Source organism: Neodiprion pinetum, chromosome 3 (assembly GCF_021155775.2).
Source record: "Neodiprion pinetum isolate iyNeoPine1 chromosome 3, iyNeoPine1.2, whole genome shotgun sequence".
NCBI classification, from domain to species: Eukaryota; Metazoa; Arthropoda; class Insecta; order Hymenoptera; family Diprionidae; genus Neodiprion; species Neodiprion pinetum.
In genome coordinates, this window is record NC_060234.1 from 38,768,090 (window position 1) to 38,792,814 (window position 24,725).

Below are 24,725 nucleotides of genomic sequence, written 5' to 3' on the forward strand. Positions count from 1 at the left end.
ACCCGCTGCCCACGCGGATCTCGCGTTATATGCACGGCTAACCTTATTCGGCGAGTTTCTCAGCGCTGTCCTTCGTTCCTGAAACCCGTCTACCGTTCATGTGGGTTGCCAGCAGCCTGCCTGCTTGCTTCGCTACCCAACCGAGATTGCCAACGGTCTGAATTCGCCATTACTTTTCTTTATTCCTTATGTATATGGGTACGTAGCGATGTACGATTGGTGGAAGCTGGAAACTCACGCGTGACTTCCAACGTTCGTGGAACGAGACTGAAATCCGTCCATCCTTTTGGATTTAGGTAGGAGGGAGCCGGGCAAAATGGACCCCTTAAGGGGGGAACAACGTCATTTTTTTCCAGTCTTTGGCCCAGAAGTACGTTCCAAGTGTTATCGACATTTTTTGAAATCCTATTTTACCGTACAGAGGGTCCACCTTGTCTGTATCTCCCCTACATGGTCGGTACGATCGGTGGAAGTTGGCAACTCACGAGCGACTTCCAACGTTCACGGAACGAGACCGAAATCCATTCCTCTTGTATTTCTATCCATCCTTATGTTATACTCACCTATTTTACTTTCGGACTTTTTGCCAACGGAAAAAAGAAACCAAGTAGATAATTTAAGCCGTAGTTTGGAAAGAAATTTCAGGTAGCGTTCATCGATGGTCCACGTATTGAAATAATGTTTGTATCTAGGTGTAACACGATGTCTACATGATAATTGATAAAATGATATTTGTTCATCATTCCATTTTCATTTTATTTTTCACGCTTTCCTCAGCATTGGAAATATGTGAAGGTACGTATTCTACGTGTGTTACTGAAACCGAAGTCTGATATAATCGTTCGAATACTTCCATATTTAATCAACGATTCTTACCATTTCGCCTGATTGTATGAAAAATGTCACGCGATCCAAATTCAATTAAAATCTTTTGCTTCGTTTTTCATTCATTGCGTTCCTCTTTTTTTCCCACATACGATATCGTCACTGTACCACAAAGTTTTACAATAATAATAATAATCGTGTAATGTAACCGTTCAATGGTTTTTTTTTTTTTTTTTTTTTATTTATTGCAACAACAAATAACGCCAACAACCGACAATGAGCGTTCAGAAATTTTCACTTGAAAAGCAGCCGCGGCTGCAAAGCACATTGGATATTTTTTCTTGTTGTTATTTTTTCTCCGTTGGTCCCATTTTTCCCAGCAAGTTTCCGTTTCGTACCAACGAACGTTTATTTCGTTATACCGTCGATTGACTAACGCCTTGCGAGTCTCTTGGTAACCCGGTGATGGTTTTTCCATTTTCAGACTTACACGTGTCTCCACGTGTGCGTCATCGTGAACAATCAACCATGCTGTTCCCCCACTGTAAGTGTGACCCCATGTTTGGTCCTGCTCTACGCTCTTTTTTTCCCTTCTTTTTTCACTGCATTTTCTTGTTTTTATTTACTGGAGTTTTTTTTTTTTTTTTTTTTACTTGTTGCACGTATTTCGTTTTTTGCTCGTTTTAATTTGCGTATCACGTCATGTGTCCTCGTGCTTTATGCTACTCTTTTATAAACGTCGTATTCGAATCTTCAACACGCTGCACTGTGCTGGATTTTTCAACGTTACTTCGTTGAAGTAGCGAAAATTTTGCTGCAATCTGTCTCAACGTCAAAATCTGTACAGAATTCTTTTTGCATGAAAAATTTGTCGGATAGACGCGATGCCGCTTAGTGAGAAACGTATTTTATTCACCCCGGAGTACAATTAGTGTTCCCAATTATTCTTACATTTTTAATTTTTATTCCTAATCCCTGTATTCGTATCTTATATTTGAATTGTTATCGTAATAATGTGTTTTAATTTATACAACACACGACCCTATGTTTATTTTTAGCGATTTTATGCGTAAATGTTTATCGACAAAAGTTTTTTACCGTACACATAGGTATTGATTGTGATGTTACTTACAATATCTTAGTGCCGTTTAATTCAGTTTTTACTTCTTTACACTTATTGCTTGATTTTTTTCCGATTGACTATTTCATGTAGCTCGATCGAAAGAGAGAGAAAAAAAAAATTGATCGATTATTAATTCGTTTCACTTCACTGTTGTTACAGGCAAGCAGACACGTCGGAGATCTGTTCGAGGATCTGCGAGATGGACACAATCTCATTTCCCTCCTGGAGGTACTTTCAGGCGAGCACCTTGTAAGTACATGTCCAGCGATCACGCTTGTTATAAATAATACTTTTATTTAATCACTTTTTGCCCCCCTCCCCCCCCCCACACCGCAAAATATATGTGACGCAAGTATATTTGCCGTTTCTGGAACTTGGGAATGCGGGGAAATAAATTTACACGAACGTTAATGTATTTTCTTAATACTTCTGGGTAAAAGGAGCGGCAAAGTCAAGGACGAGGTAAAAAAAAAAGAAAAAAAAAAGAAAAGAAATCGACGCGCATAACTTTGCTTCTTCCTGCTCGCATGATAGTATACAAAAAAGGTAATAAATTTTTCATAAATATATGCAGGCCATGAGAAGTTCCTAAAATGGCAAAAGATTACCGCCTTAATGTAATATTAATCCTGACAGGCCTTTTTATGGCCGAACAACGCTAGTCGACTGCAGCTAGAAAAACGAGAGTAGATAATTCCTCGAATTAATTGAAAATGTCTAGTCATTGCACCATTCCTTCCGAGAAATCCTTCAGGCCAAGAGAGGGTCAAATTTGGTCAATATTAAAAAGGTCACGGGTCTCCTATTCTCCTGCATGATGCACGATCATTTACGAGTAGCAAATAATTCTCTGCCTTGACTGTACGAATGTAATCAAGTTAATCCTTCGTTGACACCCCGCATTCGCTGTTTCACGATTGAAAATTTTCAATAACTTTTTTCAAACGATTTAATCTTAGATTTTTCGAATTTCAATCTTACAGACATATTAAGGAATGTTGGAAGTATATTCCTGAATTTTTTACCCTTGATAGCGATGTGGGTAAAATTTCCCTTCCCCTAAAAAATCTTGTACTCTTGGAGCAGACTGTAAGGATTGAACCCCTTCAACGTTCGTTGTTGTTTGTTTAGTCCAAGTTAATTACTTTGACAATGCAACCATTTTATGCCGTATTGTGTGGTATTCAATGTTTGAAAGAAAAAAAAAAGGAATTCGCCAGCTTTACTAAAAGCAGCGATATTTGAAATTAATTTTCACTGGGTATTTTTTTACACTCATTGCCACGAGAAGCATACGGTTTGGACGTTCGCCTGGTCACGGGTTAAACTGAACAGTCCGGGTAAAATTGACCCGATGTTTAAAAATCGTGGCCAGAAGTTTCTCAAACAAGGATTAACTGGATTCAACATTGCAACAAGTCTCGTCCGTCGGATTAATCGGAAAGTTTCGTATTAGCGGCACGTTGGAATTATACACACACACACCTTGAATGCTTGCTAGCGGTGCGATTATTATTTTACAGTAAGAATTGTTCACAGCCTGTAGATGTAGTAAGAACAATCTCATGCAGCACTGCATAAACTCTCGATGGTTAGACGTCGGTGTTATTCGAACAACAATTAGCCGTCACAAACCTCCTGATAACCTTTCTCGAAACTACGAGCAGCTGGAAGTTAGAAAACAACAAGGTTTCGTGCCAACCGATGCACGTCAGAGAAATCGCGGTGCTAATGCAGGTTTTATTACGTGTACATGGGAACTGTTCTCTCGCTTACTTGCGTGACAGTGGAATTTCATTTCCGGCATCAAACGTTGCGATTTTTCGCGTTTCTCAATTAATTCTCTTCTCTCGTACAACCAACAATTATACGCGGCATCGTATTTTCGAATGAAATAACATTCGGGAAATGTTATCAATCACTTTGTAAAAGCTCGTCGTGTTTAGCTTTATTTTTGTACGTGTAGTACGGTAAATCTCGACGTAGATAACCACACGAATAACTTATAGTCGTTGTGTAGCGAGTATTTTGCTCGTGTTAACTTCCACCCCGTGAAGCAGAAAGTAACTAATCAAGTTTATACCCACACGAGAGGAATTTAGATACTAATTCTAAGCAGATTGGCTTTGTGCCTAATGAATGTTCCGATGTTGCTTTGTTCGAGAGAGGCTACAACGAGGTCGAACGTTTTGGAATTTCGATGATTAACCAGCGTGGTTAAAAGTTTAAATTAAGGTGATCGACGAAGGTTCGGTGACAGATTCTGCAACATCGATCTGTGAGAAAAATTTTATTTGTCATCAACTGTTTGACCGTTGAACTAATTTTTGCTTTCCAAGTCACGTCGATTCTTCAATAATTGAAACTTGTACCTAACGCGAAGATCGGAAGTTGTCGGTAAATGATGTTAATTTTATTTTCGGTGTACTCACTCCCCAGTCGTCTTTCTATACCTTAAGCCGTAACGTGTTCGCAATCTTCCCGTGATTAGTCAGCAGTAATTACACCATCGCATTCCTTCTCCCGAGTCTTTGTGTTAAGACTGTGAATTGACTTATGACCTTAACACGCTACATTTTGCCCTAGACTTTCCATACGACTATTGGCAGGACTATAAACGCCCACGATCGATGCATGCTCTCTGCACGCTTATCCGTGCGATGTATGTCTGACGGTTAAATTATACCCTGTCGAAATTGGAATGAGTACACGTCTGATTCTGTTATACTATGAGATAGACGGGCCTGTTATTTTAATTACAGAATTAAAGAAATTTAAAAACGTACTTTTTTTTAATCGTTATCTCCTCCATACGGACAGTTGCGTTTTTAATGGTGAATAAGACATGTTTCTTTTTTTTTTTCCTACTTTCAGCCGAGGGAAAGGGGACGGATGCGGTTCCACATGCTTCAAAATGTACAGATGGCCCTCGACTTTCTCCGATACAAAAAGATCAAGCTTGTCAATATCCGAGCGGAGGACATCGTTGATGGAAATCCAAAACTCACGCTGGGACTTATATGGACCATCATCCTCCACTTCCAGGTAAGTTTGCAAGCTTTTTCCCGATTTTCATCATTTTCACCGTGTAATCAACGGCGTGGAAGACAATCTTTCGTATTTTTTTTTACTATGTTTGAGATTATTCAAATTAACCGGGACAGGATTTACGATTAGACCCAATATTTGAGCCGATCAGTAATAACAACAGACCTCGAAAAACAAAAAAAAAAAAAAACACATCCAATGTGTTTTCATTTTCATTTCCATCGACAAAAAGTGGGAAAAACAATCGTTGCTGATCGGATTTAATAACCAGCCACTCATCAAAATTTACTATGAATGTATCGATTCAATTTGAGATATCAAGACGAATTGCGTAATATCGCGATTAGTCTTGCGCGTATCTATAATTATAACAATAACGCTGCAGGTGAAGTCAGATCGATTAACATAAGCCCGCAGGTTTATTATCCCGCGATTTTGAAGAATCTCTCGCTAATCGCAGTCTTATAACGTCATAGATTCCTTCGTCGGTCTAATCGTGACACGCCAGGATTTCGACGCATTGTTCCGATGACTCAGGCAAACTCGTACAGGCAGAAAAGCGAACGAACAATAATTATTGTCGAACGAAGCATTTATTTTAATTTTAGCATCGTTTATTAGTTTACACCATTAATGTTTATTGGCACTGTAGAAGAGAACGAAAAGCGGGAAAAGTAATTGAAACTAATAATGAAAAATTCTTCCAACTATTCCGAAATAATGAAGAAGGAATTTGACGCTGTGCCAAGACTACAGAAGCGGTGGGGTTTGTTGTTTTACAGATTAGCAGACAAGACTACGGTATTAATTGTTTCACATTCCTCGATCAAAACATGCAAATTAATATTTGTGCGGAAAAATTTTAACCAAAGCTTTGCCGCACAAAAATATATATATATACGTACAATGTTCATGTATCCGTACGTAAAAAGAAATAGGGAGAAACGCTCAGGCATTTTACACTTTGGCAAAGAACCGGAAAATGACGAGAATAAGTTAAAAAATCGAAATATTTCTATCTGCCGACGAGATGTAAAAGTTGCAAGTCGTTTGTTTTACGTTTTATTTTTAAATGCCTGTTAACCAGGGAGCGTTAAAACGAATGAAACGATTTGACCGAGTGCATAATAAGAGATGCAGAAACCGAGTTGCACATATATTTAAATGCGTTATAAAGGAGGGCTGTGTTCGTTTTGCGCCCGGTCAGTTTTCAGGTCAATTTCATATCCTCGTCTCACATTTACATTATGTAGCACTTGAAGCGCAGGAAATTTTACTTGCTCGTTGTACCGCAGATGCTACAGCTAGACATGTTACATTTCTCTTCATCGCGACCCTTCGAGTTTGTATTATCAAATAATTCGATCAGTTTGCGGTACATTTGCAAACAGTAGCCGCAGTAAATTTCTTATGAGAGGAAGTCTTATTCGCCCGAATTAATTTACGATTATAGGGTAGACTACTTCGCCCGTTTCTTTTTACTTTATAAGAAAAATGATAAACTTTTGTGTGCTTGTTTAATTAGTCACTGACGATCCGTACGATCGGTGGAGAAATTTTGTTATTAACAATAACTGACCATCGGTATATCGTGTGACTCGGGAAAAAATGTCAATCGTCGAAAATATTTTACGAACACGATTTGCTGTGGTGAAATATATTTATCTTACATTTTTACACTACACATTTCATCTCCATTTTCTTAAATAGCTTGATACATGTCTGATTTTACCTTTCACATGTATATATATATATATATATATATATATATATGTGTGTATATATATACACACATGGTATGATAATGATCACATTGCATTCTGGCCGTTCATGTTCTGCCAATAATAAATTACAGTAACAATAATGAGAATTATAAAAGCTGTATGAGAAAATAAGAAAAAGCTACTCAAGGGCAGATATGGTCAGGGCAAAAACGTTCTTTGCGAAACGAAAAATATTCTTATATGTATCTCTTACTTATGAAAACAATTACGGTACCGATTACGAAAAGATAAAGGAAAGGAATTTCCGTCATCCCTAGATAATGTTTCACTGATAATTGACAACAATTCTCTATCTGTCTATTTCTCTTTTTCCTTTGCGCCCCCAGAGGTGGCGACGAAAGGTAAGTCCCAATAATTACCTCGTAGCGATGCGTGCAAATGGAAACTAAGAAAACAAATGACCGAAGAAACTGAATTGCAGTTTACAACAATTTGAAAAAAAAAAAAAAAAAAAACATTTGAAAAATATCATGATTTATTCATTATACTTACTTGGTTTGATTGTAAATAAATTTTTTTGCTTTGACCATTGAATGCCTGATAAATATGATATCCTGCATTACCGACCGCCAAAACTCTGTCGCTGCCTTATCAAACGAGCGCGCTCGTTTTATATTATCGCTTGCTTGCTTACCAATCGTGGCATGGATGACGCTGCGCGTCTCTCCTTAACCGCAATCGCGTATACCTATACCTATATCTCTATACATCTATATACCTACCTAGATGTAGCCTCTCCCTGTAACCTGTAAACCGAATCCGTTAACTGCGCGCCTCTTACCTACGATAGGTAAACAGGTCTCGTAATCTGATCGATCTCCTCGCAATCGAGTATCATAGATCGGATGGTAACTTTGCAATTCTTTACACAGAATACAATATTACTGATTAGTTTCTTCTCCATTCCCTTTTTAATTTTTTTTTTTTATTTTTTTCACGGGTATATTAAATTTCCTTATCAAGATTTTCGCTTGAAATTTTTAAGAATTGGGTGGGAAAGGGGGCGGGGGTAAAGCAATGCACGTCAATCCGGAGGTTGTGATTCGAGCTCGAGTTAGATCCTTAAGATTCCGTGTCGAGGAGAGGAGCCAGTGTTGAATTTTAAACGACTAGGTAGGTATATGTATTATATAAAACGCGATAGATTCCCTTTATTGGTCAAGGTAGCTGCTTGAATAATAAACACAGTCGCCACGTAATCCTAATGAATAAAACCTCGTCGTCATCATCGTTATCATCATCATTATCATCAGCAACAGCAGCTTCTCAACAAAACCTTTTTTACTTTTATTTTTATTTACTTATCAAACCCTGTGCTGTTCGTCTGGATATCGTAATTCATACACCCAACTATTCGCTTCCGCTTCGTTGATCCATTTCTTCATAATTTATTCAATACGTATCTACCACATTGTATGTTCGGTAGCCGCAGGTACATTTGCGTATCGCGTTGTAAATTTTGCCATTTGTATAGTACCGTAATTAAACGTAGCGTAGTAACGATAAATTACAATATCAGGTATCTATATTTTTATCCATTTTTTTTCGTCATTGTTTTTTTTTTTTTTTTTTTTCCGTTTGTCGAACTTGAAATTCAATACCGTTAACAGAACTTCACAATAACGCACAAGACGTAGGTGTTCATCTGATAACTATTTTTCATTCCGAATCACCCACCTAACTGTAAATTTTTGCTATCGAATTCGTTAATCTTCGTAAATTTATTTGGTGAGTTTGCAACAGTGGTCCTGATGCATGCAAAATCGTAGGTAGAGTTTGTATAATATTTTGTGAGCGTTTTGTTATCTAAAACGTGAAATTTATCGTTACGAATTTAATTCTTAAAGATTAAATGAGCGAACGAATGAATAAATGTCACAAATTTTTTATTAGTGGCTTTACATCTTATACACGTTTTATATGTTTCAACTTATATATGTACGTAAGTTTCACACGCATTACAGTGCAGGACTGTAAATCACAAATTTTGAAAAATATACTTTTCTACGTTACATAAACGAGCCGAATATGCGTTTTACGATTTTATCAGTAGTCAACGTCCTTTTCATTGCTGTTAACAGCAACGGGTAATGAAAATTTCTTATTCTCAAACCCGTATCTGTATAAATATAAATTCATTTCGGTGGACAGTGACTTATTCTATTATAATACCTGTGAGTCCACGTATAGACTTGACAAGTATCGAGTTCCACGTCGCTTCGTATGACCGATAATCTCTCTGGTATACGACAAACCGACCAACGGACATACGGGGCCAACTAAGTGAATTAAATCCGATCGATCATAGATTTTTCAAACCTTTGTCGTTCACCTTTGTGTACAATTCCGAACGTATTCGAGTAAACCTGCAATCCATGCACAATGTACACGCGTACATACCGAGACAGCAGAATGGAATTGAAAAATCGAAAATGCATTCGCTCGCTATATTTTGAAAATTAGAAAATTCATAAGACGCCATGCACGAAGTGAGGCTTGCGACAACGTCAATGGTGCCTATCTAACCTGCTGCACGAGGCGCAAATCCCACGACTACCTGAGACGAGTGGCGATTAGCATTCGATAGTTTCGATTGAACAAAGCTCGTCAACCGCCGAAACGACATCTTACCATTCAACTCGCATCCCGTCCAATTATCTCCATTTGAATTGGCGTCGTGACTTGGTTCGTATCGATGATGATACGTCAACCAGACGTAGAGCTACGCGAGTCCTCCACGTAGGTGCTTCGATTTACCGATCGCCAATATTATACGCATCTTGTCGCGCCATCCACTCCGTTTATCCTACTAAACGAACGTTTGTCGGCCACCCGATGCAAACCAGCTGGCTAAAGGAAGATTGGCGATTCAGGATATTGTACCGTTTATCCGTACTTACAGTAAATCGACCCTCTTTTTTCTTTTTTACTACCGTTTTAACTCCTCATTTTTGACTCATTCGTGTATAGATCCGGCACAGAATCTGGAACAGCTATTAAGCTGCGCTTATATGCCCTGATACGCGCTAACTCAACGTCGTTAAGCATTTCGGTGCAAGCGGAATGACCGCATAACTAACCCGATCATTGATGCGTTGAGATCGTTTTTTTTTCTAATCGATTTCAAACAACGGCTTTAAAAACCGGCACATCGATACAGATGAAAAAAGTTGTTGTAAACGCGTATTCAGATAAGAAGATTAGATCAAATATCGATCCGGAAAGCTCGATGCGATGAAACTGCTCGGCTCAAAATTCACATATTTTAAATAATTGTGTATCACTTGCGAAGTTTTGATCAAAAACTCTGGCAACTCGGTACATCTCCGAAAATTGGACGACGTTCAAATATTAAAATAATCCAATATGGTTACAATAACATTCAGAAAAAATGCTTAGAAAAAAAAAAAAATTATCCTTTTTCATCTGTCGTTTTTTCCGTCGTCTCCTTTCATCACCGTTAATCGCTTTCATCGATCTTTCGGTGTCTCCAAGCTCATAGCTCTGAAGTTTTTCAAAGAAGTCACGTTACATACACGCGTAATGTAGCTGCGTTATACTATACTAGATATTTGTCTAGTTGTAGGACTCGGGCGTAGTAGGTACGGCTATTAACGGCTATTGCCGGTTCTGATGTCACTTGGCAAGTGACGTAATGGTAAAGAATCTTCGCACGTTTGACCTAGGCCTAGTATACCGATCAGCCAATCAACGCACGGCGTCACGCCTTTCAGTGATCCACACAATCCCGCTTTGCGCACCTTTCGAAATTCGGGCTTGTAGTAGTAGAGAATGGATCGGAGATGGATGTAAAACCTCTGAAGAAACGCGGTGGCGTCATCTCGTCTTACGAGGAAATCCAACAGGATTGTAATCGATCGAGGTTTCGACAGTTTCTAGTATCTCGGCCAATTTTTTTATACATCAGTTTCAAGTACGATCCAGTCTGCAAGTTCGGTATAATTATCGAATAAAAAATAAATGAATAAGTGAAAAGAAAATGGAAAATCGAAAAAAAAGACACCGTTTAGAAGAGAAAATCCCCTGCGGTGTACATAAACCGTGGAATTTTCATTCAAAAGTCTCACCGTTATGCCGTGTAACTTAGTCTATGCAAATTACGGCCCAGTAGTCGATTCGCGTGTATATAATAAGTAGGTAATAATAGTAGTAATAAATGCTCGTTTCTCGGTGCTGCGGGAGTAGTAGTAATTATTTATCGCTCCATCCCATCAAAACACGATACCGTCCACGTGGACGAATTTCGTATTATGAAGGAATTTACATCGGCTGTGTATAAAATCGAAGATTAATTTACTCGATCTGTATCGTGATACAAGATCGTTTCGGTTACATCGATATACAGAATTATAGGGTATCATCCATCGCTTCGTCTATCGTAGAAATTGAAGCTGAAATAGAAATAGGTTGTCCCGTAAATTAGGAATTTATTATTTTCTTCCCTAGTTTAGAATGTTTTGCTATTTGCGTTTCATAAAACGACGATAAAATTCAGGTCTAAGCGGCTTCTTTGCAACCGAGACCAGCCTCCGTCCTGTATAAAACGGACGCATGCGGTACAAGATACGTGAACTTGCCTATCGGACCGCAAAATAAACCAAAGGTGGAGACGGATAAATCGGAACGCACCTGTGCCGCAGGTCATCGAACATCCGCGTACCGTCGATCGCGGGTTGTAGATGTATATCGTGTTGCCGGATATGAAATCACCGGCCGTCGGAACGTTTAATCCAGAAGCCATTTCCGTTCGGCCTTATTATTTCCACCGACTAACCGCCGCCTTTAATACTTATACCTTCCGCCGAGCGTAGATCATCGCACGACTCGTTCCTTTTTATTCACGTATTATTTTCACCGTAAAGCATGCGACGTGAATTTTTACGTATAATAAAACCATAGCTTCGATGTCAACGTTTTTGAATTTTCGAAAGTTTTCCCTACCGTCCTTTTCACTTGTAACGTTCTTTGGCTATTATATCGGACGTTCGTCTTCCGACACTCTTACGTTGTACGGACCTAAAAATAGTCCAAGTACCAAAGTTGAGCGAGAGCGTGTACGTGTGTAAATTCGAGAGGAGACAAGAATCTACCGGAAACTACGATCACGGGTGAAAAGCCGCAGTTTCACGACGGACACGCGGATACGAAAGGTTTAAATAGCAAAAGTGAAAACTCGCCGGGTGATTAACGCTTGTATCGATATTTACCGTACATCGACAAGTATCCGGACGGTCGGGTTTGGTGAAAAACTTGCCGAGAAAGTCTCTGAGGCGTTGTTCGATCGCTTTTATAGTCGATAAATAGACAAACGGTTGGCTGCATAGCCACAAATGAACACGCCGTGTGCCGGCATGTCCTTTGCGCAAAATGTTCGCACAAGCGACTCTCTCGCACGATGTAAATTCAGACCCTCGGGCAGACAGACGGACACGTTTTAACTACGGATGCCAGGAAACGAAGGCTGGTCGAAGCACTCGGTGGAACGCCTAGTTTTCATTAACAGAACGACGAGTGCAGGGGAAAAGAATGTCCGTACGTACATTCGTGTAGTCGTGAAAACGGGGAACTGAAAGCGATACGCAACGTTATGCCTAGCTCTACAAATTTCTCGCAATGCCGCAGACGTTAGATTTCTGGATGTGATTTGATTTCTCGTGTCACGTTTCGTTTTTTAAATCAATATGACAGACCCGGAAAACCAGGAATTATCAGAGAATTATGATGGATCTTAGGGAAAAACGTACTTTCTTTGTTTAATGTCGTTTTCAAACTCAAGCGGTGCTTCGTAAATTCAGTTATGTTAACTTTCGGAAATGGTATTGTTCAGTTTCTAATTATTCAGGTGAAACGAAGCAATACTATATGTTTTTTACACCTAAATTTGGATATTCAAGGTGCGGAATTTCTAGGATTCTGCCCAACATTGGTTAACCAAGTTTCGTGGTAAAAAGTTGGGAGATTGTGAATTTTTTGACGGAAAATGTCAGGGAATTTTATGAAGGAAAATTATCGCCGTCGTGATAAAATATCGCGGACAGGAAGTACAAGGATCTCACGATTATGTAATATTATAAGGTAATACCGAAGCTGGTTGAACATTTACGAGCGGATGCAGAGCGAGATTATGACGAGCGTAATGGGATAAAATAGATTTTAGATTAGAATTAGCGTATCAAAAGTATATATACGATACGTATTAACCGAGGTAATTCGCTTTTTTGCCCACTATAGTTTAAAATCGTAATTTTTGTTTTTTATAATTTTCTCGAGATATACTGCATATTAAATAATTACCGAGTATACGAAACAGTGGTAAAATTTTCTGACAAATCGATCGCTGCTATTTTATTTTCTAGAATTATTCTCACATTGCGAGTGAAACGGATATATTGTAAAAAAAAAAACTCAATTTCTGAAAAGTGTTGAAAACATTTCTCAAAAGAACCGTTCAAAAAGCGTTTCTTTACTCAAATGTAAAGGCATTTTGGGTCAATATTTTCATTTTAAAGTAAAAGGATTAAGAAATTATAGTGCTGTCAACGTACGCGTTCAACTCGATATCACGGCTTGATACTCGATGCATTAACCGGAACATATAACTGCACGTTCTTGCTAAAAATAATATGCTGACTATGGTGCTCGGCATTTCTTACGAGACGTGTTTCGTCGCCGAAAATTTTACAATTGAAAATATGACACAAGTGTTTATTCATGTTTTTTTTTTTTCTTTACTCGAAGCGCTATTGACTGGACGATTTCAGTGAAAATTCGTTCTTGTCTAACTATAATGTAACCGCGTACTTCTAATCAACTTTTCAGAGAGTATAATCGAATTACATACCAGAGAACCTTGCAATCGTCAATTTTGATAATTTCAAGTTGCGATCAGACCCATGCTTTATACTTATTTGTACCAACTTGAACGGGAAGGCTGATTTTTTGACACCATTAACAATGAGTCTTAATTTGTTTTTAAAACGCCTCGCGCGATACGTCAACATTCCTACATTCTATTTCAACCCACGTTTACTCGCGCTACGATGTGTCGTAGACTTACTATATTATAGTTATTTCGTAGTTTCTGTCGTAGTTATTGCATCAAGTTTAACAAGCGTGGGTGTTTTCACAACTCGCTCGTAATAATCGTGAGCACAAATATTCTCAGTGAAAAACAGCTGCAGCCTGGTAGTTCTTTATTATACGTAGTATTATGTATAGTCTACCGACCTGCCAGGGGGAAGAAAACATTTTGTCCAAGTCATTAACTCGCTTCTGTACGCCGGCAAATGATCAATTTCTTAAACTAGTCCAACGCGCCTATAACATTATATTCAAGCGCCTAATCGTATTATAATCGGAATTCAAGAAAGTTACTCAAATCCAAAAAAGAAATCGCCTTAAAGTGTGTGGTTTTTTTCACACATATTACTGTACCCACATTTCCCGCATTTCAGGGACGAAAAAGTCCCATAGCTGAGATACTCGGTGCAACTCCGGAAATAATCAGGAGTAAAATAATCCATCGCGAGACTGTTTTCATGCGATACGAGTAACTCTCCTGAATATTGCTACAAAAGAGCGATGCTCCGTCGAAATTTCAAACCTTTCGTTAATTTGTTTATTCATTGTAGGAAGGAAAAAATTTTAAATCTGCTCGGTCGGTAAAGGTAGGAGCATTAAACGGCCTTAATATAGCGTAGAACGTGACCTAAAGATAAAAATTCTACCTATTTGAATCGTTAAAATTTCCTTCACATGTACCGGAATATCTTGCAATTCGATCGTTCGATGTAAAATATTCTAAAATATGGATAAAAATTAATCACGAACTCCAAATAAATTCCTTAATCCATCCATCCGTACGTACGTACGTACAATAAAATAATTAGTTACGCGTGGCGTCGTCACGTCGGCCGTATTTAGCGGTCTGCTTTTGACGTTCGACTCGAAAACGAGTCTGCGTAAGGAAATGGGGGGGGGGGGGGGGAGAAAGACACACGCACGGCTGTATCTCACCTGTGTTTTCTTTGCCCTCCTACTTTGATATCGGAGCGTTGTTGCGTGGGTGGAAGGGGGAGCCTCGGGTTTTATTCTCTCGACAGTCACTCAACAACGGGCGGCGAGCTCGCGCGGTCGGTCGAACGACTCGATATTCCGCTTCAACTCGACGGAAAGCCCGCGACTTGTTTTTTTTTTTTTTTTTTTTTTTTTTCCACCTTCGTTCATCGAGGTCCGCGGATCTTCTTACCTTCGACGCTTACCTCGTTTTACCCGCGAATCGTCTGCAAATAACGTATCTTCTCTCACGGTGATACGCGATTGCGTAATGTGTACGTGACTTTATGTGTGTGCGTGTGTGTGTGTGTGTTTTTTTTTAACAATACACCGTCTTCCGCATACGAGATCTTACGGCCTGGAAGAATTCTCGATTTATAAAGTATTTTACGCACAGTTCAGAGTTGCCGTTTGACAAAGATTAAGAAAATTTCTAATACGGTGACAATGTAATATATGCGTGTATACGTAGTTCGGTTGTGACGCATGTGTAAGGTCGCGTCGAGTGTACGATATGTCAACACAACTGTCAAGTGAAATGTTATTTTCGTCTTTTTTTTTTTTCTTTAAATAACAATCCTAAAATTGCGGTATAAATTAAAATTACAATTTGAACTTTAACGTTACAATTTTGTTCAATAACAACCGCTTGGCTCTGTCTGCATGTGTCTGGTTTTTCTTTCGCTCTGTTTGAAAACGGCGGAGAAACGCACGTGATCGTTTTACCGACATATATTTATAGTTATTCTTCTTCTTTTTGTTTTTCCAATACTATTATCACCTGTCACAATAACCTTTGAAGTTTACGATTATAACGTTTGAAAAAGTATTTCAAGTGTACAACAGTACTGTATATACCTACGTTTCAACCTGATATCGCTGTTAATGATATCGCAACGAATGTTATTTCATATCATATTGCCAAACTTGTTGTCAAATTGGAATCTCAAATACTCGATTATATACACAAAATAAATATAATAAACCGTATAACGTATATAAAAAAAAAAATTAAAAATTATACACCGACGTACAAGTAATAAAAATACTCTCTCTACGTAATAGAATGTCTTGAATAAACGACTGTTCAATAACCGCGCATAGATCAGTCTGTTGCATAATTTATTAAAAAAATAAATAAATAAAAATACATATAAACATTATCAGTGAACGAATATAATAAACGGCAAATCCTACACGAATTGATCATTAAACGAATAATATTGTAGGATTTAAAAGTTGGAAGAAACTTGGCAAAGTTTTCTGTCCAAAATTAAGACTCTGCGTAATACGGCGAAGTAAAAGAAGAAATAAATAAATAAATAAGAAAATAATCGAAATTTTCACGACGAAAGCTGAATGCGAATATTAATGATATTGAAAAATTGCGGGAAATGTCGATGTATCGATTCAGCAAGGGTGGACGACTCTTCGTCCAGGGTACCAGAGAGGACGACGACAGGGACAACGTCGCGGCGTCAAATCCGACCGGCAGCAACGCCGCCGCCGCTGCAGCAGCTGATCTTCAAGCGATTTATACGAAAAGACGACTTTCCACCGAGGTCCTAGGTACATAGCGTAACGGGAACGAGAATACGGAATCTAAACCGCGATATAAACGGAAACGAAAACAAATAAATTAAATAATAAACAAAATTTTACCTCCAAGATTTGTTGAGGGGATCCGTTGCTTTCCGATGACACAAATGAGAAAGAGAGAGAGAATAAGAATAAGAATAAGAATAAGAATAAGAATGAGAAAAGAAATACAAAAATAGGAGGAGGAGGAAGAAAGGAAAAAAATAAAAACTACACAGCACGTTGTTTTAACCAGTTGAAAAATGAGCCTTTGTTCAAAAAATTAGGATACTACTACTGCTACTACTACTAGTAACTAGAGAATAGAAAACTGTTGTAGACCGGATGTTGTACCGTAACAGGTGTAGGAACTATTATAACGCTGCTGATTTAATGCAATGCTTCGCGACACAAGCTAAGATGGTGAATGTTTTTTTTTTTTTTTTTTTATTCTTTCATTTTACACGCAAGTTTGGTATTTGTTGGGTTTTTTCATCTTCTTGTGGGAATTTGAATCGGTTTTGCAATTTTTCTGTCGATCGCGCAACTTATTTTTCTGTTCGGCAATAACGAAATGTTGTTTACAGATTAGTAAACAGCTGATCACTGCACCGTTAGCCTTGATCTTGCCCACGCGTGTCGGCTTTAAATGGTCCTACGTCGTGTCCGTGACGCGTTATGCAAAAATTGTTTGTTACAGTATAATCGTTTATACATTCATTGATTTCTACATCGAATCTTGATGCGATCAGATTATTTATCGATATAATTTTACAGAAATTATTACAAATTTTATCAACGCACCGTGAAATTGATGGTTTGGAAATGATCGAGATACTTTTTCAAGCTCATTGTCAGTTACGAATAGAAACTTTGTAAGCGTATAATTATAATAAACGGAGTTGCCTGAAAGAAAAATTCTTACATAATGACGTTGGAGAAGACGCGGCCGTTATCACAAGAAACGCTTAATAAAACCATCCCGTAATTTTTATTTTTATTTTTATAACTGGCTTTAAACACACTTACTATACTATCGCTATCTGGGATACCTATCCTCACTTGCGTACACCCCTCACACACACACACAAACGCAATCTTATCGCTACGTAACGAAGTGCGTGCACGCGATTCATGCCGCAGGTATTATTCAATTGTTTGATAATTAGCACGCGACTGTCTGCGTGCAATTAACTTATTTCTACAACGGACTATACCTGTACGAAGGCAACGAAATTTATTCGGCGATCGAAATTTTCATACGAAGAATAAAAGAAGAAGCGTTTGTCAAACGTTTTACGTATTAAATTAATTTTGTCGTAATTTGTAATTACGTCCTGCCGAACGTAATCGACTTGAGAATTTTATTACCACCAAATCGGAAAGCAACGGAACTCTCTGACTCGGAATTAACAACTGTCGATGTAAATCGAAGATAAATGATTGAAATAAAATGGAACGCAGGCTCCTCGATCGAGTCAACGAAGACCTCTAAAAGGGGGGAAAACGGAACACGTCGTATCGTCACTCGCATCGTCAGGAAGACGACGACGCTGACGCGCGGCGAGGAGAAAAGCGTTGCCGAGGATTTAACGAGGCGTGCTCAGCCGAAGGCTCTACACGATAATCGCTACACCACGACCGTTGCCATCGGCCAACGCGCACCACCAAAGCCAAAAACCGTTCGGGTAAGACGAGCGTTTCCTGTCACGGGCTAATTTTCCTTAACGATAGGTAAAGTAACCGCAGAAACTCGTGATTCTCTTGTTGTTTTTATTCATTCTTTCAAACCACATTCCCAAATGATTCTGAAATTAATTTGCGAGATTCTGCGAAAGAATCGGTATGATTAGAAGAGCGGTTCTCACTCGACGAAGTGTGAAGAAGTCCGAATTGAAGTTTGAAGAGAACGGTTTCTCGAAGTGGGGGTAAAAAAAAAAAAGGGTCGAAGAAAAAAACAGTTTCGTAATTAAAGAATCGAAACTGCATTCAGAACTTATAATTCGCCTGGATCCGACCGACGTGTGTCGGATTAGAAAAGAATGAAACTGAACAAAGTTGAAAGACGAGTTATTTGAGTGGGTTAAGGAATGTGTCCGACGGGCAGGACGTGTACTCCGAACGACAAAACGCATCCTTCGAGACCGATCCGGTGATGCGTTATGCATCGTGCATCCTGGATCGTCGTGTAAGTCCTTCCCCCATTTCTCTGCCCACACATTTGTCAGTATGCTGTATAAAGTAGACGGCAATACCGTGCAAGTCGCGAATTTTCGCTTCGTCGAGCAGCGAAATTTTTCCTCGCCTAATTAATCCTGCTATATGAAGATTAAAATTAAACGAGCTCCAATTTTCCTCGTCTCCGTCATGTTTCTGCTGCAGCAATGCTGCGTCCTTCGTAATCCTCGACTAGATCAGCCACACACTTACTTACTTTCTATAAATGACCAAGGTGATCTTGCCGACGTGCCTGTACAACACTTTTACAGCCTGGTAGGTGTATCTCCGTGTTACCGTTGCAGGATAATTATGATCGCCAGCCATTGCCGTCACCTTAGCTTACAGAAGCCCGTTTTCGTCGTTCGTTGCACAATTTTCACCCCGTTCTAAGAGACCGTGAACGTTAACTTGAACGATTATTATACGAAAAGCGTAGCGAACTTGGAAGCACAAAAAATTGCTTACTCGTTTTTTTTCACCTTGTAATTGCGTGTAACGAAGTATCGTTTAAACGGGCCGAATAAAGACAGCTAATTGAATACCGAGGTGTGTATTATGTGTAATATTAAAAAAATGTAGTTTCGTGGGCGCCAGTGTAACCTTTCGTTGGGATTTCCATAAGTTGAATCGTGCTCGATGCACGCCTACCTTATTTTACGGCCGATTTCGAGGACGCGAATACAAGGCTCGACAAAATGATTATTATACGTGTCCTGTGCGACAGGAACGTAAATAAACTGACATTGATCGTTGAAACGCGTGCGTATACATGTATATTTTATACACATATATTTTTGCTGCATTAACAGTCGGTGGGCGAATTTAAAGTAGGTATAAGGTGGTAGGTAGGCACATCCCACATACGGTTCCTTACTACAGCCGATGTATATCTATACGATTGTAAAATGTACGATACTCGCCCTGTCACATGCAGCGTGTATGTATCGCCAGAAGAGCCATCTTGAATATTTAACGTTTGGAAAACAGGTTGACCTCGCAAGATTTCAAATCGATTCCGAAATCGCTTCGTAATCTCGCTCGGTTCTTTGTTAATTTTTTATGAAATTCCAACGGGAATGAAATATATCGAGGAAACAAAAATATCGTTTCGTCTATCTTAAAGTTTAACGTAATTTTATGTTCCGTTACTTTGCTGCAAAATTCCTCTCAACTCGACAAAATAACGAGTGTGTCTTTGTATTGTATTAAATACATTAAGTATACGGATTATAAGAATTGGAAATTTTTCGTTATTCAAGTATAACGATATTTATATATGTATGTATATGTATAATGATAATTTAACTATCTCCGCGGAATAATCTCGTGCAAACACATGTAACGCGCCACGTGTGCATGTGTATCGCATTGCAGGCACACACGCGTCATACCTACGATAGGTACGTGTAACGCTTTAATTTTAAGTACGATCGCCGGTCGACGCAACATTGCCATAAGAGTTGAGAAATGACGTCAACGACGTGAGGCAATACCTAGGCCTTCTTGTGCTTCGAGGACGGAATGAAACGCCGTTACAGCTCTTGGCAGGATTCACACTTTCCTCCGTTCCGCGAGTCGCCGATTTCTTTTATTTCAGTTTTTACCTCGCTTCGAATGACGATCGCGAACAGGAATTCAATCAATTTCAATGTCAGCGTCGACATTCGGCAACCGCACTTTGTCACAGATCAATTTTTGCCTGCAGATATTGAGTAAGCGCAGAATCGATTTTCAAATTTTTATCAAAAGAACTTCCAACACCTCTTTGGAGAATATACGTAGTCATTAAATTGCGTGTATAAATAAAATGGTAATTAATATTTCTTTTTCCTTACTCTTGATAATAAAATTTAACGACTGCATATTTCGGACCTAAAGATCGATTCTCCAGAGACGTCAGGTTCGTCATTTCCTCCTAAACCTTCGTCGAGGTCATCTTACAGAGATCGTGGAGAGATTGAACGAGCTTATTTTAATACAACTTTCAGTCATTTACACACGTGTAATATGTATGTACACCCGTCGGTTCTCTATACTGCTGCACCGACTCAATCCGAATGACTTTGCTAACTCGATTCACAGGTTATTCACACCTATTATCCTCCTTCTTTCTCTCTTTCTTCATCCCGGCACGGTGATAAAATCGAGATTTTAGGCCGAGATTCGCGTCCAGAGTGAAGCCTGAGCATTTCTTTTTTTTTAACGGAACTTGTCTATCAACTTATTTTTATTTCTTATTATTTTATTGTACCTAGCTGTTCGAAGGTGTCGGCGATGAAAATTTTATTTTGCTCCAGATACGCGTTTCATACTTTTACGCTTCCTCTTACGATTATTATTACCGTTGTTATTATGATTATACGCTCTTGAAAATTTGCGTCGAGTTTAACGGAGGATCAGCGATCGTTTAATTACCCAGCCGGGGATTGTGTTTTAACATTTTCGAGATAATAGATAATTATTGGCCTGCAATATTTTATCGCAGCGTACAGTCTTGTTGAATGAAAGAGAGAAAGAGAGAGAGAGAGAGAGATAGTAAGCCCTCACCGCTGCAAACGGGTTCAACCTTCGGCTAGATCTAAAAACTTGAGCTATTAATCGTTGATTGAAGAAGGCTTAATAACAGACTTACGATCCACTGGATTCATTATCACTATGAAATTATGTCATAAACGAATACGCTGGCGTAATCCGGGAATTCGAAGCGTCTCTTGGGCGTTCTGTGTGTCAAAAAATTATCCAATTAAAAGAGAGAGAGAAAAAAAAAAGATAAACCGCGAAGTCATTGCTTGAAAGCTAAGCATTTCGGCTGGAGTCTATAGACTCGAATTTAATCAAATCAACATTCCACTTGACGCAGAAAAAAAAAAAACGTTAATGCTAACCAATGAATTTGAATCATGATACCGAGTTAGTCCTCCAGTTTTACGAAGTTCAACGAAATTATAGAAGTTCCGTGCACATATACTTTCGGCATTGAGCGAATCTTACTTATAAATATGATACACTTGAAAAGTTTCAGTCCTGATGCCTTGTGACGTTTCAATTATTTTTTTTTTCTTTTTTTTCTTTTTTTTTTTCTTTGCCTCTTTACTCTTTTGGCGATACTATTGTTACATAAATTTCTTGCATCCAATTTGTGTAACCCGAATCTTACAACTACAATTTTTTCTTTTCTTCCGGCCAGCTGCACTATATTTACCTAAGAAGTGTTTAAAATTTACTCAGTCTTATTATAAACTAGAGAAATGACTCGTGCCCGGCATTGGGAATAAAAAGAACAATCTGCTCGCTCTGCTGCACTTGCAGCGTACACCGATCGGTATCTCGATCCGAAGAGAGCCGATTTGCAGGTGTACGACGACGTGCCTTCAGGGAGGAAATAAGGTGCGCAATGTATATATTAAACGGTAGTTGGAATTGCACGGCAATTGTTGCGGCGAAATTGTCGTGAATCATTCCGGAGATATCGCATACCTGCCAATCGGAGTTCGTTCTTCTTCGACCTCCTTGATCTCATCTTCTTGCCGCGGGATCGGAGCACCGTGAAAATTACGGATTAATTTTATTACAGCGCTCGGCGAGCTTGCCTTGCTGCGGGCTTTCTCCGACTACTCTGCAGGTCTTTTTTCATTTTTATTTTTAAGGATCACGAGTGTCTATCCTTGTGACAGTTTCATCTCTGCATGCGGTATGTCGGTGCAGGTTGTGTCGTAGGGGAAAGTCGGGTAACGTGCCAAGTGCACTCTTGGATTGCCATCGTCACTTTTGCCGAGTCGATATTGCATGCGGAATATCGGAAACGGGATGCTTTCGGGGAGCTTATAGCTGTAAGGAAAATTTGAAGAAAATTGGCAGGAAATTTGCACGTGTCTAGTAAAATCGGGAAATTTCCGGGAATTTGGGGGTGTTTACCTTACCGGTGTACGATTGTTTGAAATGTAGAAAATTACTCTTCGTCAGAAAATTGAGGGGATTAGTGAGAAAAGGATATAAAGTGACGAAAAATATGGCTTTTGGAGGAGTTTTAAGAATTGATAAATTGATGTCGAGCACTATGTGAAATTTACGAAAAACATAAACAAGTACTAAAAACAGTCAATACTCCCAGATTGATGTTTCTACCCGCATGTTTCGAAATGATGGCTAATCCTAATCTTCCGTTAGTTTCTTAATATTGAATTGTTTATTGATATATTTGGAAATTGAGTTTGAGCAAAATTGAACTGAAACGAAAATTGGACTATTTTAACTCACGCGACGGAGACGTCTGATGTCTAATTTCTCACTAACTTGCATGAAAAAAGTGACTTTGTTAGCAAAGTTAGGTGGAAACGAGTCCTGGAGAATGTCTATTTTCGTCTGGAAAACCGGGAAATGTCAGGGGATTTGATGTGTCATCGAAGTCAGACACCCTGACATTGCTCCTTTATAGTCAGGGTCTTTACAAGGCCTGGGATGTTTTTTTTTTTTAATACCTTGGTAGTAATGCAGACGCATGAAGATACAGCAGCAGGAAAGTTTAATTTTATCTTATCGTGTTCCCAAATTTTGTTGAAAAATAAGCCGCGATACGGATTATAGGGTACCTATACGTACATTGTTGAGAGTTAACCGACTTTCCCAAACGTTGTGTTCGATTCCGACCATCAACCGTTACTCTCCTCTATTCTTTATTGTACTTTCTAACTTCCCAGATTATCGACTGCAGAGATTTTCGTTGCGGATGATATCAACCAGCGAACCGAATTGCCATTGCAGACTATGGGATGAATTACTTGAACCGAATCGGAGATAAATGTCGGAGAATAAGAAACTTGGAGAATTAATCGAAGTGACCGTTTTCACCGTTTCGTTGTTGCAGACTTATGTCGTCTCCACTATACGGAGCGATTTTTTTGTCAATTGACATCTCGATTCGATAGAGCTGTCATGATTGTTATCTTTAATTTAAAAATTTCACCGAAATACGAGATTCCCGATACCGATTCTGTCACAACGTCCACAGCCGGCGTTTCCTCGTGTAAATACACAAACACGTACGTACACATGTACATATATATAGCCAGATGACACAATCGGTAAATATAGATGTATCATAATGAAGGTACGGCACACAATGTATATGGGTTATGTAACGTAATTTCCTTTCACGTTACAACGCGGCAGCGGGATGATTTTATTAAATATTGCTTTTTGTTAACGCGCAAAAAGCATCAGCACTGAAATTCAATGACGAGGTGATTAATGAAATGTCGAAAAAAAGTTGCGCCTGATTCGAAAGCCACCGTCGATCAAGCAGCTGCGAAATTAAATATCGAGGGATTCGTCCGTTCATCGATTTACGAAGACGAAGTGAGCCGCGTCTGTTCATCGTTCGAAATACCTTTCGCGAGATGATCTCGAGGGCTCTTAATCAAAGGGCAATTAAAATACGATTGAACCGCATCGCACGCATAGCTTCTCGCGATATCGCATTAAATTCTTCGGCTGCAGTATCACGTCGCTGGCCTTGCGCCAACTACTCCAGAATAGACGATAATCATGCCCCGATTTAGTATACGGTTCTATTTAATGTAAGAGCGATCTTCCTTGGTTCGTTGATCCATCGTTAAAGAAGACGATCCGTTACGATAAAACCGTTTCATCGACATTTTTTTCTCTTTCCTCCTCTATCCTTGTAATAGATCAGTGTATTATCTATCGTTTGGTACGGATGAGTGCACCTATACAGGGCACGTCGTGTCGACTTGTTGGTGGTTCCGTGTATTTTTAACGCTATGAAATTGTTCGTACCGTAGATAATAACTCGTCAAATAACGCGACGTGCTGTTTGTTCAGAATTGATAATATTTTTTTCTCACCTTTTACGTACCAATTATCTACTGCCGAAAAACATCTTGAATTTACCAAAAAAAAAAAAAAAAACAAGAAATCAAACGATGGTATATGTGAGATAATAAAATAATCACTACGTGCGGTTCGCTAAACCTTTTCACGTGTGAAATGGTTGGGAAGTTCTCACCGTACGTTTACTTAGGATTGAATTTTACACTATCACACGATCGTCG

General features: G+C 38.9%; 1 protein-coding gene across 23 annotated transcripts in view; it reads left to right on the forward strand.

Moving 5' to 3' along the window:
- Window positions 1–24,725, forward strand: part of shot (dystonin-like protein short stop) — a 173,189-nt gene that overhangs the window by 92,552 nt on the left and 55,912 nt on the right. For 10 of the 23 annotated variants that reach the window (XM_069134147.1, XM_069134157.1, XM_069134150.1 and 7 more), the window contains 4 exons: window positions 778–795; window positions 1,310–1,369; window positions 2,108–2,197; window positions 4,823–4,993. In XM_069134147.1, coding sequence (XP_068990248.1) covers window positions 778–795; window positions 1,310–1,369; window positions 2,108–2,197; window positions 4,823–4,993 — 339 coding nt within the window. Of the gene's footprint in view, window positions 1–777; window positions 796–1,309; window positions 1,370–2,107; window positions 2,198–4,822; window positions 4,994–15,456; window positions 16,426–17,898; window positions 18,123–24,725 lie in introns of those variants that run through there. The other 13 variants (XM_046615859.2, XM_046615879.2, XM_046615880.2 and 10 more) reach the window with 4 other exon arrangements.